Below are 16,125 nucleotides of genomic sequence, written 5' to 3'. Positions count from 1 at the left end.
TAGCACTTTCAAAATTTGCAGCTTCACGGAATTCTTCCAACTCTATCCTTACGAAGAGCAGAGTTAGAATTGACTAAAACATGTGCAAGCCTTGATTTGCAACATAAACTTCTTGGTGCTTCTTGTTGTTCTATCATTAATATATCAGAGTTAGAATTGACTAGAACAGTGTCTTGGCATATTGAGATTGCAAATCCTGAATGATATGGTTGGTGCCCTTACCACAGATCATTTCTTATTCAGAATGTAGATGTAGAGGTAATAGATTAAGATTGGATATTATCATGGTTCATGACAACAAAGAAGGGATTCTTCTCCAATAGTATAAAAATATTGAATAAAATATAAATGGTAGCCAATCACAATTATACATGATAGAATAATAATATGCTAAGTTATTATAGAAGAATCCTAATAAGATAGACATTCCACTAGCTCAGAAAGATAAAAGGAAAAAGAAGCATTAGTGCCAACACCCCAATAAAGTACACAATTCCAATTAAATGGTAGCCAATCACAATTATACATAACAGAGTTACTAGACATGCATAAATCACAGTGCACAAAGATGCCCTCTCAACAACACAATCTATTTGTATAGGAATCTCCCACAAGATACCATACCATAAATACATACAATAATAGGTGGTATACCTAAAAAGAGACAAACAGCATCATCCACTATCAATCAATCAATCCTTGCTGGTTGGAGGTCTCTGGGCACCTGGGGGCGCGGTTGGCCTAGGGAAGTTATAGTCGAATTGCATGCCTGCAAAGTTTGGGGCCTCCACGTAGGGGCTCTACATCCATTTGTGTCAAACTAAATGTAAGTTATCATTATAAAAATTTCATAGGTGAATGTCATTCAAATAGCAACAAATGATTTGCATAAATTGTATGAAATTGAAAGATGTGTGAGAAAAATTGCACCTGAGAAAAATCAGGACTTGAAGATTTAGGTGATGTACTAGCAGTACAAGCATCATTGCTAGTTTCACTTCCGTTCAACTTATGTACCGTTTTGTTTGACACACTTCCATTCTCATTCCCATCGACTGACTTAACCCTCTAAATTAAAATCGAATTTCAAAATCATTTCATTCTCAGTACTGCTAACAATTCCATGAAGAGTGAGGAAAGAAATATTACCTGGAAGATTTTACCCAGACTTTTCAACCCCTTTGCTCTTGCTCGAAGTTCTTCTTTCTTGGCACTGTTGTCTTGAAGAACCTAAAGTAAAGCATACATGATCTAAATTAAAGCACATCTAACCTTCAAATCCATGTTATGTTATCTAAAGAAGTGCAGTGGAGTAGCAAAGGCAACCATTTGACAAACACGGGAGAGAGTGGCCTCAATGTCGGCCACATTAAGCTTCCACAAAGAGTCAATCATTAATTTCTTGTGAGATTGCATGTATTCTTCAAGCTCTTCTTCAGTATAGTTCCCTTCCATATTGAGTTGCTTCTTCACATCCTCCTGTAATTGGATCAAAGCGATTGCCCCTAGAACCAGCACAAAGAAAAACAATTTATCAGCCTCCTGTTCAAACGTTTTGTACATTAGCAATTCAAGTTTCTTAAAGAGGTACCACTTCTCAATCAAAGCCAAATATCAAAAATCCATAACCATAACCCATAACTAAAGGATTAAATAAACAGCAAATTGCCACAAAAGCTTAGGCTCTTTCTGCACCAAAGCCTTTATGGGCCAAGGTTAATTTGATCCACTGCAGCTTTGAGAGAAATATGTAATGTGGAACAAAAAAGGAGAGCAGAATTGCATAATAATAACATGATCAGGTTAATCAGGTATGAAGTTTGCGCACCTGTTGCCGCTGTTACATGGGATTTGATAGTGTGCCCTTTGTTTCTAAACCACTCAGCAATAAAAGGCACACCCAAATAGATAGCTTTCTTTCCTAGCTCTTTTGCCGCCTGCCTTGCATATATGTAGCCAATGGTATTCAACATGTCAACACCGTACGCTGTTGGATACAAATAACTTTTTTCAGCAAAAGTACATCGGTCACTTTCCTTCTAAGGAGTAAGGTTGATTTCTTCAATACAGCTATTCAAATACTTGAGATCAACAAGAGGTGAGTGTTTTTCCATTTCATGTAAAGTCAATCTTTTAAACATAACATGCTTATATATTTATATGAAGAAAAAAGACTATTAACTTCAATGACATTTTACAAGCACAGGTTGATATTTCTGATGAAAAAAGAATCTAACTGAGGTATAACCATGTATTCTGGTCACATTAACTTTGTAGGTACACTATGTTTTCAGCATTCTTGTTCTCTGCATGTCTCCAATTATTCTTAGGCCATACCTGCATTGGATAGCCGGGCTACTTCAGCTTCTGCTTGATTAATAAAATCCTCTTTGTTTCCTTGAAGATATTGGTTGAGTCTACTTTTCAGTATCTCTGCAAGCTTTTCTTCCCTCTCCTTCTGAACAACCTGAAGCAAAAATAATCTATTCAAAACAACAAATCAAAATAAAAAATTGCACCCAAGACAGGATAAATCTGACACATTTATGCTTTATTTTCCAACCATACTGCTATTTATCACTTCTCTTTTCACCTCTTATTGCTCCACTTTAATGTAGTTTCCAATGAAGATTTAGATAGGGTTATTAAACTATGTGCATAACATTAAATATCAAAAGAAATGGAATGCAGTGAGTATTAAAAAATCTGGAGCAGCACTCCAAAATTTTGGAATTATCACCTAAGCATTTTTCTTAATCAATTCTACATCAGTAACAACTTTCATAAGTAAAAGCATTCCAGATTGCACAGATATGTTCAGCACTCTAAAAAGTGCCCAGACAAAAAGACAGGCGGGTATTAGTATCAGAGCTTTTGAAGCACATATGTAATTTTGGAGAAACTGCAATGATCACCCTAAACATTCCAAAATACTGGAGTAATCACCAAAGCATTTTTTAATCCATTTAACCTACAATTTTTTTTTTAATGGGTGAAGACTTTCAAATTTGAAAGGCGTTTCCAGAAGTCTCCAAAGAACACAAACAAGTTATGCCGGACTAGTGAGCTACCTATCGGTGCAAACTAAGGAGGCTGCTTGTTTCATATGTTTTGAATCATGCGATATATTAGCAGATATCACATAGCGAGATCAGTGTATCATAACAACTCGTGGGCGTTAATCCTACAAACACTGTTGTCCAAACAATAGGTTTAACCTTGGAAATATTGGGAGAAATCACATTATGAGTTGTGTGTATCTGTCATGAGACTCACAAGTGATTAATAGTATTAATCCTGTTAAGAAGTGCTGTCCAAACAAAGGCCTCAATTAATGTTTATTTGGATGAGGCTTATTAGGAAATGGTGTGCTTAAGTGGGTGTGATGACTTTTTTTAAGACATGATATTAGTCACACCATGTATAGTCAAAGTATTGTACCCCCAGTATATAACTAGTGACACGGGTAGTCACATAGAAGTAGTCGGCCATAAGAGAATGCAGTTGTTGAAAAATATAATGTGAAGTTATACCCTCATTTTGTCTTGCAACTTTTTTGCATCAAATTGTTCCCCTTCAGTAAAAATGTCCATTGAAGCCATTGAAGCCATGGCTAACTGGCCTATATATTCCTCAAAAAGCTCGCTACCAAAGAGCATGGCAAAGATTGCTGCAGGATCAATAATTGCTTCACTGAAAAGAGCAGAAAAAATAGATTAAAAATGAGCACAAGAGAAAAGGTTGAAACTATAATACTATGAACGGTGGTAAATGTGGGTGGAAATAAAACGGACGTTGAGATTCCTGATTTGCCATGAGCATCATAAGCTTGCCTTTGAGCTGGGTCGCTGAGAACTTGGTAAGCCTCACCCAACACCTGAAGAATATGGGCATTGATGTTAATTTGTTAGGTGGGTATAATGAATGACAATTAATTGGGAATCATAATGTGGACATCTGAGTCCATTCCTTTACAAATGAGGTCCCTCCACCGTATTTCATGAAATGGAAGGTCTAAACAAAAATGTAACATACTTGCCTGAAAATTTTGGGCAGCAAGAGGATCATTTGGGTTTTTATCAGGATGCACCTGGCGTGCCTGCAAGCATAAGAAAAAAGAAGAGAAATGAGGAGAATTAAGAATGAAGTATGAAAGTAAATAAGCATTGTTGAATTGTATTACAGATCGAGGAGGACCTTGATATAATAAGCTTTCTTAATCTCGGCTTCCGATGCGGTGGGGCTGACACCCAGCACGTCGTAGTATTCGGTTTCCTTCACCATCGATTGGTTGAATGATTCAATGGTTGATTCAATGATCGATTGAATGATTCAATGATTGAATGATCGATCTCAAACCACACCACACCACGGCACACTTAGCAATCACGTATCACAATCCTTCCTTCTTGATCTCCTTCGTGTGCTTTGGACTACGGAATCCCGACGTTTGTTGACCGCTGCAACCACACATATACGTATCTCTTTCCTTTAAATCATTCCAGAATACAAAACACTGTTAGGTCAAAAATATATATTAAAACAATTCTTCGCTTATTAAGGGACTCTTTCGCAAATTTATAAAATATAAATTAATTCTATATTTTATAAATCAATAATCTTTATATAACTTACTTATCCTATTTGCCTTCAGAATATATTTTATAAGTTTGCATTTCATCCTCACACCCAAAAAAAAAAAGTTACCATTTCATGCTAAATATTTAATGATATAAATTACATAAACTACATATTTGAACTTTAAAAAACAACACACAGTTAAATGAAATAATAACTTGGCCTTGTATGCTCATATTCACATAAAATATAACCACCATCAATTATTCAATAATATATTAGGTGGATAAAACTTTATTATGTTTCTTTTTAAGTAATCAACAACTTTAATTTAATACTTCTTAACTCTCAAAATTAAGATAGATTCTACTTTAAGATAAATCATTAAAAATTATATTGTTTTTAAGTGTAGCATGGAGATTTTATAAGAGACAAATTTATTTCCACTTATAAAAAGTTTATCCATGCCCATACTTTAATTACTATGTGTCATAATTATCAAGAAGATTCATCTTATCTTATACATCTTTTTATGTGCACATCTAATATCATATATTGTGTTTCGTTTCATGTGTCATAAGTTGTAATTGGTTGAAAAAATATATTTAAATTAAATATTTAATTATTAACTTTTTCTCATCAATTATAATTTATCACATGTGGAGTGACACAATTGTAAGATAGAAAATGTGTCCCCTTTTACTTTCACCTTTTAACTTTAGTCACACTTATAGAGTAGTCACCCTCCTCCTCATGCTTACTCTCTTCCTCCACTCTCACGAGTCACGCCCACTCTACCATACACAAACTTAACAATATGACATGGTGTGAGAAATGATATGATGTTGCTTAGTTTGGGTGTGTGAGAATCTTGAGATTTGAGTGAGAGTAACAAGAAAATGGGAGTGTAAACAAAAAGGTCTAGAGTTTACCAAGATGTAAATTATAAGTGGGAAAAATTAGGTGGGTAGTGTAGTTTGACTACACCAACCCACGTTTAGGGTATATTTTCAAGTAATTACGGAATTGGTTTAAGTTTACCAAACTTGTGGATGCCATTCACGAGTTTGCCAAAGTCGTGGACTTGAGCCATGATTTATATGGAAAGTCATGGACACCATCCACGATTTCCATGGAAAGTCGTGGACACCATCCACGATTTCCATACAGAGTTTCTCTCTCCTTAGTGAAATTGTGTATAGGTTACACGACTTCCATAGTCGTGTACCCGGTCCACGAGATTCGGTGGGGCATACGAAATATTTTTTTCTTTTTAATATTATTTATAATTTATAAAAATAATATAATTTAACTAAACTTATAAATCTAATTTTGGGACATAAAAGTGATCCCTCCCGATCACTATAAATTTGGGACATTGCTATTTGTTTAGCAGTTCAAGCCCTCCTATATGTCACTGTATAACCAACACCATAATGTTTACATTTTGTAACAGAATTTCTCATATGAAATTGTTTTACAGTATTTATTGTTGCTTCATTTGATTCAAATTGCATATCAACAAAAAGATCATTATCTATATCAGTACTTATGTGAGTACTTCTATATGGAAAATCTTGTCTAGATTGATAATCAATGTTAACGAAAAAAGATGAAGGAGTATCATATGTTATGTTAACTAGTTCAGTAGTGGTAATTTGAACATCATCACCATCGTCGTCACAAAGCTCAATGTCTTCATCATCACTAACAATATCTCTAATAATTGCCATCTACGTATAACATAGAGTAAAATATAAACAAACATGTTTACATTTAAACATAAGTAACAATACATAAAATTAACTATAAAATAAATGAATTGAAAAAATATAAAGCATTTTGAGTTACCTTTTATAGTCACAGTTCTTCAATTAGAAATTAAACTACAGATTTTTCGTACAGTTTATTCCTTCAGTGTGGTTTACATTCAGGGTGAGGGGTATATATATTGCTTGAAAGTCGTGGATCTAAGACACGACTTAGATCTCGTGTACGTGATCCACGACATTACATGGAACTCGTGGACCTGGTCCACGAGATTGCCATGAAACTCGTGTCCCTGGTCCACGACTTACCTGGATTTGACATGGTGTAAGGAAATCGTGGATAGGGTCCACATTTTTTGTGGAAAGTCGTGGATGTGGTCCACGACTTTGGTGAAATCGTGCATGGTGTCCACGAGATCCACTGAAAATTACATCATATCCGTAAATAATTCAAAACATACACTAGATGTGGGATAGTGTAGTCAAACTACGCTACCCACGTAATTTTTCCATCATAAATGAGAATGAGATGAATTTAATATAGATTAGTTTTTCAGTTCAGTGTATAGTAGTTTGAAGGATAACAATTTATATAGCGATGATTCAAGTTAGAATAATTTTCATACAAAAACTATGAGAGTAATAAATTTGGATCTCACAACTAATAATGAGTAATTATAACTAAAAGTTAGTTATTAATCATATGATAATCTTGTATAGATATATTTTAATATTGATAGTTGAATTAAGATATAATGATTTACATATAAAGAGAAATGTCACTCTAAAAATTAATACATATAATAAATATAAAAAATATATTAATCATATAAAAAGTATATTAATATAATAATATAAAATATTTGTATTGAAGTAAATAATAAGTTTGGAATTGATTGATTGAGGTAGTGTAAATGGAATTAGACATATGAGAAAAGAAGAGAAGGTTGGAGAGAAGGGGAAAGGGTTTAGTGATTGGTATCTGGTTTGAATGGTTAGTGATAGCTTTGAGTAGCCTTGAGTTGTAGCCAAGTTAACCAAACAAACCCCTATGGCTATGGTATGATCTGATTGTGATGTGTGTGAGTGTGTGTGTTATGAGTGTGTGTGTTATGAGTGTGTGTGTTATGAGTGTGTGTGTGTTATGAATTCTCTCTTTCTTTCACTCTCAGGATGAAAAGGAGGAGGAGGAAAGAGCAGCAGAGCTTCTCTTCAGACGCTTGCAGGATTCCCCGGACGACGCTTCCCTTCATTTTGATATTGTCTCAATTTGAATTCATTATTCATTATTCATTATTCATTTTGATGAGTTTAGTTATATATATATATATATATATAGTATAATAATTCTCTCTTTCTTTCACTCTCAGGGCATATTGTTATGGGAAAAACAAGACAATAAGGAAAAGGCTGCTCAACATTTTATCATATCTGCCAAATTGAACCCTAATAATGGACAAGTTTTCAAATATCTGGGCCATTATTATAGCAGCATTATTAGCAGTGACACTCAGCGAGCCATTAAGTGTTACCAACGAGCTGTTGCGCTCAATCCTCTTGATTCTAATGCTGGGGTTATCTCTTTTTTCTTTAAACCCAATCCTCCTCTCTTCATGTTTGTTAAACATCAGTTTTCACCCACATAATAACATATGTATGTTTGTATATATGTATGTATGTATGTATGTCAGGAAGCTCTTTGCAATTTACTTGACCAAGGAGGAAAGGATAGTTTGGAGGTGGCAGTGTGCTACGAAGCTTCTCAAAACTCACCCAGGGCTTTCTGGGCTTTCCGTAGATTAGGTTTGCTGCAGCTTCATCAAAACAAATGGCCTGAAGCTGTTCAAAGCCTTCAATATGCCATTCGAGGCTATCCCACTTCTCCTCATTTGTGGGAAGCTTTGGGCCTTGCTTATCACCGACTCGGCAGGTTTACTGCTGCTCTAAAGGTACTTTCCTTTCTCATAACGACCCATAATTATCCCTCCTCAACTCCTATTTACTTTTTACTTATTCATTTTCTATCAGTCTTATGCCCGAGCCATTGAATTGGATAATACCATGCTCTTTGCTTTCATTCAAAGTGGAAATATCTCCTTAACTCTTGCTTCATTTAGAAAGGTACACACACTTTCATACTCATTCAAACCAGAAAAAACAACAATCTTATGGTCTTTGCTTTTACTGTAAATTAATCTCCCCCTTTCTCCATTAAGGGTGTTGAACATTTTCGACAAGCTCTGGAGATTTCACCGCAATCTGTGCCTGCACAATATGGACTTGCTTTGGCACTGCTTGGTTTGGCAAAAGATTGCATTAACCTGGGAGCATATCAGTGGGGGGCTTCATTGTTAGAGGTTTCTTCTCTTTGAAATCTTGTTCTATACTGATGCCCTTTATGTTGTACCTTATTAAGTTAAGCTCTCCCATCTTGTTATAATAATTTACTCAAACTCGTTGAACTGACTGCAGGAAGCATCTGAGGTTGCTAGGGCAAGTGCTTTTTTTGTTAGGAATGTCTCATGTATTTGGAAACTGCATGCTGATATCCAGGTATCATTTGTTTTTTCTCTCCAAACTTTAAGGACATTGCAGTAGTGCACTAAATACATGTTGATGTGTTGGTATTTTATGACATGGGTTTTCTTCACTGTTCACTTATTCTTAGTTTTATTTCATTTTATTTTGGTCTGTTGTAGCTTACATATGCAAGATGTTTTCCTTGGGTTGAGGATGTCCAAAAATTGGAAACCGATAAGGAGGCTTTCAGTGCTTCCATTATTTCTTGGAGGATGACCTGCTTGTTGGCTGCAAGACGTGCTATGTTTTCGTATCAACGAGCCCTGCACTTGTCACCATGGCAAGCAAACATCTATGCTGACATTGCAGTAACTTCAGATCTTATTACTTCATTGAGTGAGAATTGTAAACAAGACTCAAGTGCATGGTATGATCTATCCAATCTGATTATTTTTTCATCTTCTTGACTGGTGTGGTCCCCTCAACTAATTGTTTTAGCAGGCCACTGCCAGAGAAGATGTCTCTGGGAGCCTTGCTACTTGAGGGTGACAATTATGAGTTTTGGATGGCTCTGGGATGTTTGTCGCACCATAATGCACTTAATCATCATGCTTTAATCAGGGGACTGCAATTGAATCTATCTCTAGCTGTTGCTTGGGGATATCTTGGGAAGGTAATGTCATGTGTTGTCTCATCAGTTAAAAGTAATAACCTGATGTGGTAATTGTTCATTGTTATTACTGGATGTACTTGTCAAATTGATTTTTTGATAAGTTGACTGGGCAGAGAAAAATGAAACTTAAAAATCATAAGTCATGGATGGGTTAGTTTACATGGCAATCTCTGCCTCTTTGATTAATATTGTAATGCTGAACATCCTATGAAATACTTTGGCAATTTTATGTGTGCAGGCTTTTCAACTTGTATTTAACTTTCTACATTTTGCAGCTGTATTATAAAGAGGGTGAAAAGCAACTGGCAAAGCAGGTGTTCGATCGTGCTAGAAGTATTGATCCTGGCCTTGCATTGCCATGGGCAAGCATGTCAGCTGAGTCTTGTATTAGGTATAATTTGAGTTCCATTTATCATGTAGCAAGCAAATGGTTTTATCTATGTCTATTTGTTTACCAATTTTCTAACTATATGTTTTTTTTGTATTGTAGGGACCTTGAACTAGATGAAGCATTTGAGAGCTGTTCACGAGCTGTGCAGATAATGCCTGTATATTAATTTCTATCACTTAAAATGCAATTTATAATGTGTTTGGTGTTTATATTGTCCTATTGTTTGGGTTTGGTGGTTATTTATCATCACCGTGTATTTGTTGTTTAGAATTTTTATGGGATGACATTGATTTCTGGTCCCTCTGGCATGTTGGAGGGATTTCTTCTCAATACTTGCTTCACAGCTTTATTGGACATATCATTTTAGCCTAATATTTTTATTTGTTGTGTTTAAATTTTACTAATTTCTTTATATTATTTTTATTAATGTACAGTTAGCTGAATTCCAAATTGGTCTCACTAAGCTTGCTTTGCCAAGTGGCCGCCTGTCATCTTCACAGGTTATATTTTATGGTAGATTGGTATTTTGATGTGGTGATTACATATTTTCATTCCCCTCTTGTGAAGCAGCTGCTTACATTGAAATTCACACGGTCATACCAATGCTGTATTTTACCGTCACAGGTTTTTGGAGCTATTCAACAGGCTGTGCAGCATTCTCCTCACTATCCTGAATCCCATAATTTACATGGGCTGGTTTGTGAGGCTCGAAAAGAGTACAAGTCTGCTGCTGCTTCTTATAGGTTAGCACGTCATGCAATCAACATTGGCTCATGGACTATTGCAGACTCACAAATCAAGGACATATCAATCAATTTGGCCAGATCGCTTTCTTTGGTAATTATACTAGAGACCACCCTGTCTTGTTTTTTCAAATCCTACAGTAATGCTCACTGTTTCATACTATTTGATACAGGCAGGGAATGCTGTTGATGCTGTGCAGGAATGTGAAAATTTGAAGATCCAAGGTTCAGGATTGGATTTTGCAATTTATTTTTTTAAAGTTCTTTGATTTAACAATTTATATATTTCAATATAAAACCCTACTGTTAATATTGTTTTTGGGATGCTTTGCTTTTTGCTTTAGCCTCATTTTGAAGGATGTTGTCTTTGACCATCGTCTGAAAATGTATTTGGATTTTTCTTTGCTAACACAGTTGTATGATATATTGTTTAAGGGGCACTTGACGCAGAAGGCTTACAGGTATATGCTTTCTCATTGTGGCAACTTGGTGAAAATGGTTTGGCTCTCTCTGTAGCTAGAAGTCTTGCTGCAACTCTTTCTTCTATGGAAAAGGCATCTGTTGCTACATCCATATGCTTCATCTGTAGATTAATATACTACATATGTGGACTGGATGCAGTCATCACTAACATTTTGAAAATGCCAAAGGAGCTATTTCAAAGTTCAAAAGTTTGTTTTGTTATGTTGGCTATCAATGCTCTTGATGGAAATAATCGTCTTGGATTTGTTGTCACAACTACCCGATATTTTCTCAAGTATCATGAAGAAATTGCCAGGATGCACTTTTTAATAGCGCTTGGTAAACTGGTATTTTTTTAGCCTCTTAATTTTGCTTCCTCCCCTGTCTCCTATTTCGCCCAAAAATGCTTTACATGAAAATGAGATGGAAAACATGATATTATGGTTTTGACAGGTCAAAAATGGGTCTGTTTGCTGTGTTGAAGTTCAGAGTGGAGTTGCCTACCTCAAAAAAGCTATGCACATGTTCCCTAACTGTAATTTGATGAGGTAGACTTTTTCTGTGTTAAGACTTGTACCCTAATAATAGTATTAAAGATGTGTCACAGAAAGGCTAGGCTATACGCTTGATAGTTTTGCTTTGTAGGTTAGTTAACTGTTGTACATAAAGTGCAACTGTACTGCTGTAGTACAATTGCATTGTCAGTCTGTTACTGACAGTTACCATAGCAGTAATGTACTTAATCATTGGCAGTGTAATACACTTGTACTGCACAGCTCAACCATAAGTACTTCCTAATCATTGTAATAGTGTAACTTCAGTCATTTCGATAAAAAATAAATAGAAATTCTATCTTTTCTCTCCCTGTCTCTTTCACAATCTTCTTCTCTATACAAATAGTCATTTGATTTGACACAGTTTTTTAGTTTTAATTAATCAATTACTCCCTATAGTCTTACTCAAATTTTAATTTGGCGCATGGACTTTATTTTTTGGTAATTGCACAAGTTTCCTTTTTCAATTAGGCCTTTCCCATCACATGCTGTGACGACCATTAAAAAATTGCTGAGGTTGCAGGTGTAGCAGGTACTAACGTGTCTAGTAACACAACTCAAGTGTCCTGCCACCTCATCTTTTCTTATCCTGAGTGTTTATCCCTCTGTCCTCTCCATGAATCCAACAGTTCAGCCTTTCTATGTCATCACCTGCAATCCCAACCCACCATTGCTTGTCACAATGTCACCACTGGTTCAAGTTTTGACTGCTCCAGTTAGACTAACATGGAAGTTCACTGAGTTCCAAAATACCCCGCACTTCCTTAAAATTTATTATTTTTTCCCTATCCACTCAGGTTGGCGGGTTGACAGCCATTTGTACTAATGCTGATTATCTCGTTTCTTTAATGAGAACCAAACTGCCAAATAGAGCTTTGGTAAAGATTCTAAAATCTTTGGCTATGCACTTGCTTTGTGGTTCATTGGTGCATTTGGCTGGAATGGATTGCTAGAATATTTATAGTTGTTTCGAATTCATCTGGCCTTGCTTTGATACAATGGTCATGTATAAAAAGTTTTAGATAATAATATTTGTGTGATATTCAAGAATAAACACATTGGCCAGATGGATAGACAATAGAAAGGCAAAAAAATTATTAAAAAGGAAAATTTCTAGCTCTGTAATGTATGCTAAAAAAACATCTTTTGTCTCACATTTCTCTTGGAACAGGAACCTTCTTGGCTATCTCTTGCTATCCAGTAAAGAGTTAAACAATTGTCATGTGGCGATAAGATGCTGTAAACTGGGGCATCTTGATCTTTCTGATCAAGAAGGTTTAAAATCAGCTTCTGATATTCATGGTGCTGCGGCAGTTGCTTGCTATGCCACTAGCAACAGCAGTCCGAAGTTTACTTTTCCAACTTGTACGAAGCAGTGTTCTAGTCATTCTGGAGCTATCAGATACCTGCAGAAGTACTATTTTTCTTTCCCTTTATGCCTAGTAACTGCCCAAAAATTAAAATCTTATTATATTGTTGTTGAACACTCACCAAGATAAGTGGGGGAAATATATTCTTTGGGGAAAATTCAAGTACAACTGTTGTAGAGTATTCTGTTCTTGGGAATAAATCCTAATTTGTCACAAGTCTAATGACTCTATCTGTAGATATCTAGTGTCATTATTACAAGGACGAGAATAATCATGTTACACCCCCCCCCAGACCATGGAATCATGATGCCCAGTACTTGATTGTTCTTAGTTATCTTCAGAGGGCACGTGAAGAGAGATTTCCTCATCATCTTTGTGTTATACTAAAGCGTCTAACTCATGTTGCCCTCGCAAATGAATTGTATAGCAAGACAGAAATGTTGTATCAATATAGACACTTCCAACTTCTACTTTGTGCCTCTGAGATCAGTTTACAATGTGGGGATCACATTACCTCTATCTCTCATGCGAAAAAGGCTTCTGAACTTGTGCTTCCTGATGATTATTTATTCTTCGCTCATCTACTACTGTGCCGTGTGTATGCCATGAAAGGTGATCATCTAAATTTTAAGAATGAGTTTGTACAATGCTTGGAGCTTAGGACAGATTGCCATATTGGTTGGATCTGTCTCAAACTAATGGAATGTCGGTATGAACTGCAAATGAGCTCCAATGTCATAGATCTGAACTTTGAAGAATGTGTTCAAAAGGGTGGAAATTCATTGAATATGTGGATGGCTGTATATAACCTAGTGAGAGGTATGATTTCCTTGCAGAACAGGGATTTATTCTCCGCAGAAGAGTTTATGGGACAGGCTTGTTCCTTGACAGGTTTTGAGAGCTGCCTCTTTCTATGTCATGGTATGTATTTGTTATTTTTTTGGGTACTATCAAGGGTATCCCCTCACCCTTTTGGGTAAGGAACTAACCTCTTTCGGGGTGCGTGACTGCTCGTCCCAACAAGTGTTGCTCCCAGGAATCGAACCCTTGACCTTTTGGTCATCCTGGGGATCTAGTGGGGCCTTACACCACTAGACCAACACCTTGTTGGTGTATGTATTTGTTATTTGATTTGGTGTTTGAGAGCTTCACTATATTCATTTTAACATTATTTCTGCATAATAACAATTATCATTTGAAATACTTTAGTCCCAGAGGTTGCCTCCTGCAATGCATCAAAATGAATTTTTAGATTCATATCCATCTTATCTATCTATTTTTCTTTCCATGTAGGTGCTATTTGTATGGAGATTGGCAGGCAACACAATGATTCTAAGTTCCTATTACAGGCTGCTAAGAGTCTTACCAAAGTTCATGAGCTTTCATTAATTCCCTTGCCTCTTGTCTCTGTATTGGTGGCTCAAGCAGAAGGAAGCCTCGGTTCTAAGGAGAAGTGGGACAGAAATCTTTCCCTTGAATGGGATACTTGGCCATCAGGTTTGATTTCTATGATTTTGTCTGAAAATGAAAGTATTTTTATTTGTGGGACAGAAATTTTTAGAGTTGAATGCAATAGAGGGAAATGATATATTAGTTGGGATGCTTAATGTATGATTTATTAGCTTCCTAGACGATTAATAGAATGTCATGCAATATTTTATAATGGTGCTATTAGTTGTCGTTAGTTCCTCCAAAACTTTACGTGGAAGAAATGTCTAACATCTGCTGTTTTTTTCGTCTTAGAAATGAGGCCTGCTGAGCTTTACTTTCAAATGCATTTGCTTGCAAGACAGTTGAAAGCTGGGGCCAAAACTACATATAGCATAGTGTCCACTCAGACTCCTCAGAGATGGGTTCTTAGGGCAATTCATGTGAATCCTTCTTGTATGAGATATTGGAAAGTTTTACTGAAGCTTCTAGAGTAGATTTACAAGTGAAAGGAACCTGTTTCAGGATATTGTCTATGTATCACTTCTATTGTCTATTCAGGATGAGAGTTGTTACCAAAAAAATTGTAATAGTTAACTAAGGCATGAATCAATTGAAAACAATTTTATAGTGAACCAGAAAGAAAAAGTAAAACATGTGCTTATTTCAAGGGTAAAATTTACTGTTTGTAGTTTATAGGGATCATTCCTCTTTACAATATTCAGTTCATGAATCTGTATCAAATTTAGTTTAGGCACCATTAAGAATACAGAAATTTGCGTGAGGACATATATGTAGTATTTACTACAATTGAAATGCATTCCTAGGAGAATCTGGATGAAAAATTTGGATGCTGCGAGTGCTTGAGTTTGATTATTATAATTTATTCTTTGCGGAAGCTGAAAATAAATGGCCATCGGGTCCCATAGTTTGAGGCATGATGAACACGCTAGTTAAATGTAAGAACTAACATAGATGAGCATGAGAAAGGTATGTGATTCTTGTAAACAATATCTAAACCTATAGCTTCATTAGTAGCTCTAAAACTGCACCAACTTTCTTTTGCAAACAATTCCTCCAACATGTGTAAGTTCCAAAATACATTGGAATGTCAATCCTCTTGCAAATCTAAGGAAGATTATCATTAGTGCTTCACAATATGGGATGTGATCCTATATCCACATACCAATCAATGTTTGTCAACAAATAAAAAAAATAATACTTGATTTTAATCTTATTTTATGAAAATAATATATTTAACCTATACGTCTAGATATAAATAAGTGAGACAATATTATGAACATCAAGTTGGGACAGATGATCTTACAAGTTGATGTTCCATTTTACTTGTATTGATTTTTATCAGTCAACAACATCCCTTTACATTCTCTCTCCTCTACCATATATTTTTTTTCAAAAGTATTCAATCAACTTTATACTCTCTTTTCTACTTCATGTGTATCAAGGATGTCAATTTTGAGCAAGCTTGAATTTACTATGCTTGACATTTCTGGAAGGGATTACTTGTGAAGGGTTCTTGACGTTGAGAACAAAATCAATGAAACATCACACAAAAAAACAATTAAAGATAGTGTATAAATTTTATAGACGGTTAATGTATCATCAAATCAAATACC

At 35.5% G+C, this 16,125-nt stretch overlaps 2 protein-coding genes across 3 annotated transcripts; one reads left to right on the top strand and one right to left on the bottom strand.

Moving 5' to 3' along the window:
- LOC109332598 (chaperone protein dnaJ 10) lies at positions 466 to 4,489 on the bottom strand. Of its 2 annotated transcripts, XM_019567579.1 has the most exons (11): positions 4,347 to 4,489; positions 4,198 to 4,300; positions 4,040 to 4,099; positions 3,795 to 3,877; positions 3,534 to 3,693; positions 2,338 to 2,467; positions 1,829 to 1,987; positions 1,327 to 1,505; positions 1,150 to 1,230; positions 931 to 1,068; positions 466 to 800 (listed from the first exon to the last, which is right to left on the bottom strand). In XM_019567579.1, exons 2-11 carry the CDS (start codon positions 4,282 to 4,284, stop codon positions 693 to 695), a joined length of 1,185 nt encoding a protein of 394 aa, XP_019423124.1. In that variant the 5' UTR covers positions 4,285 to 4,300; positions 4,347 to 4,489; the 3' UTR covers positions 466 to 692. The 2 variants fall into 2 exon arrangements, with proteins under 2 accessions (XP_019423124.1, XP_019423125.1); XM_019567580.1 differs by lacking the exon at positions 931 to 1,068 and having other exon boundaries at positions 4,198 to 4,489.
- LOC109332602 (tetratricopeptide repeat protein SKI3) lies at positions 7,258 to 15,158 on the top strand. Its single transcript, XM_019567587.1, has 20 exons — positions 7,258 to 7,407; positions 7,520 to 7,609; positions 7,718 to 7,921; positions 8,039 to 8,296; positions 8,376 to 8,468; positions 8,564 to 8,704; positions 8,820 to 8,900; positions 9,047 to 9,294; positions 9,369 to 9,540; positions 9,816 to 9,931; positions 10,031 to 10,088; positions 10,366 to 10,431; positions 10,556 to 10,768; positions 10,848 to 10,899; positions 11,110 to 11,483; positions 11,590 to 11,684; positions 12,862 to 13,109; positions 13,343 to 13,981; positions 14,354 to 14,557; positions 14,804 to 15,158. The coding sequence occupies exons 1-20, from the start codon at positions 7,399 to 7,401 to the stop codon at positions 14,983 to 14,985; spliced, it is 3,543 nt and encodes a 1,180-aa protein (XP_019423132.1). The 5' UTR covers positions 7,258 to 7,398; the 3' UTR covers positions 14,986 to 15,158.

Source organism: Lupinus angustifolius, chromosome LG18 (assembly GCF_001865875.1).
Source record: "Lupinus angustifolius cultivar Tanjil chromosome LG18, LupAngTanjil_v1.0, whole genome shotgun sequence".
NCBI lineage: Eukaryota > Viridiplantae > Streptophyta > Magnoliopsida > Fabales > Fabaceae > Lupinus > Lupinus angustifolius.
Note: the sequence above shows the minus strand (reverse complement) of the source record. Positions and strands in the feature narration are given on the sequence as shown.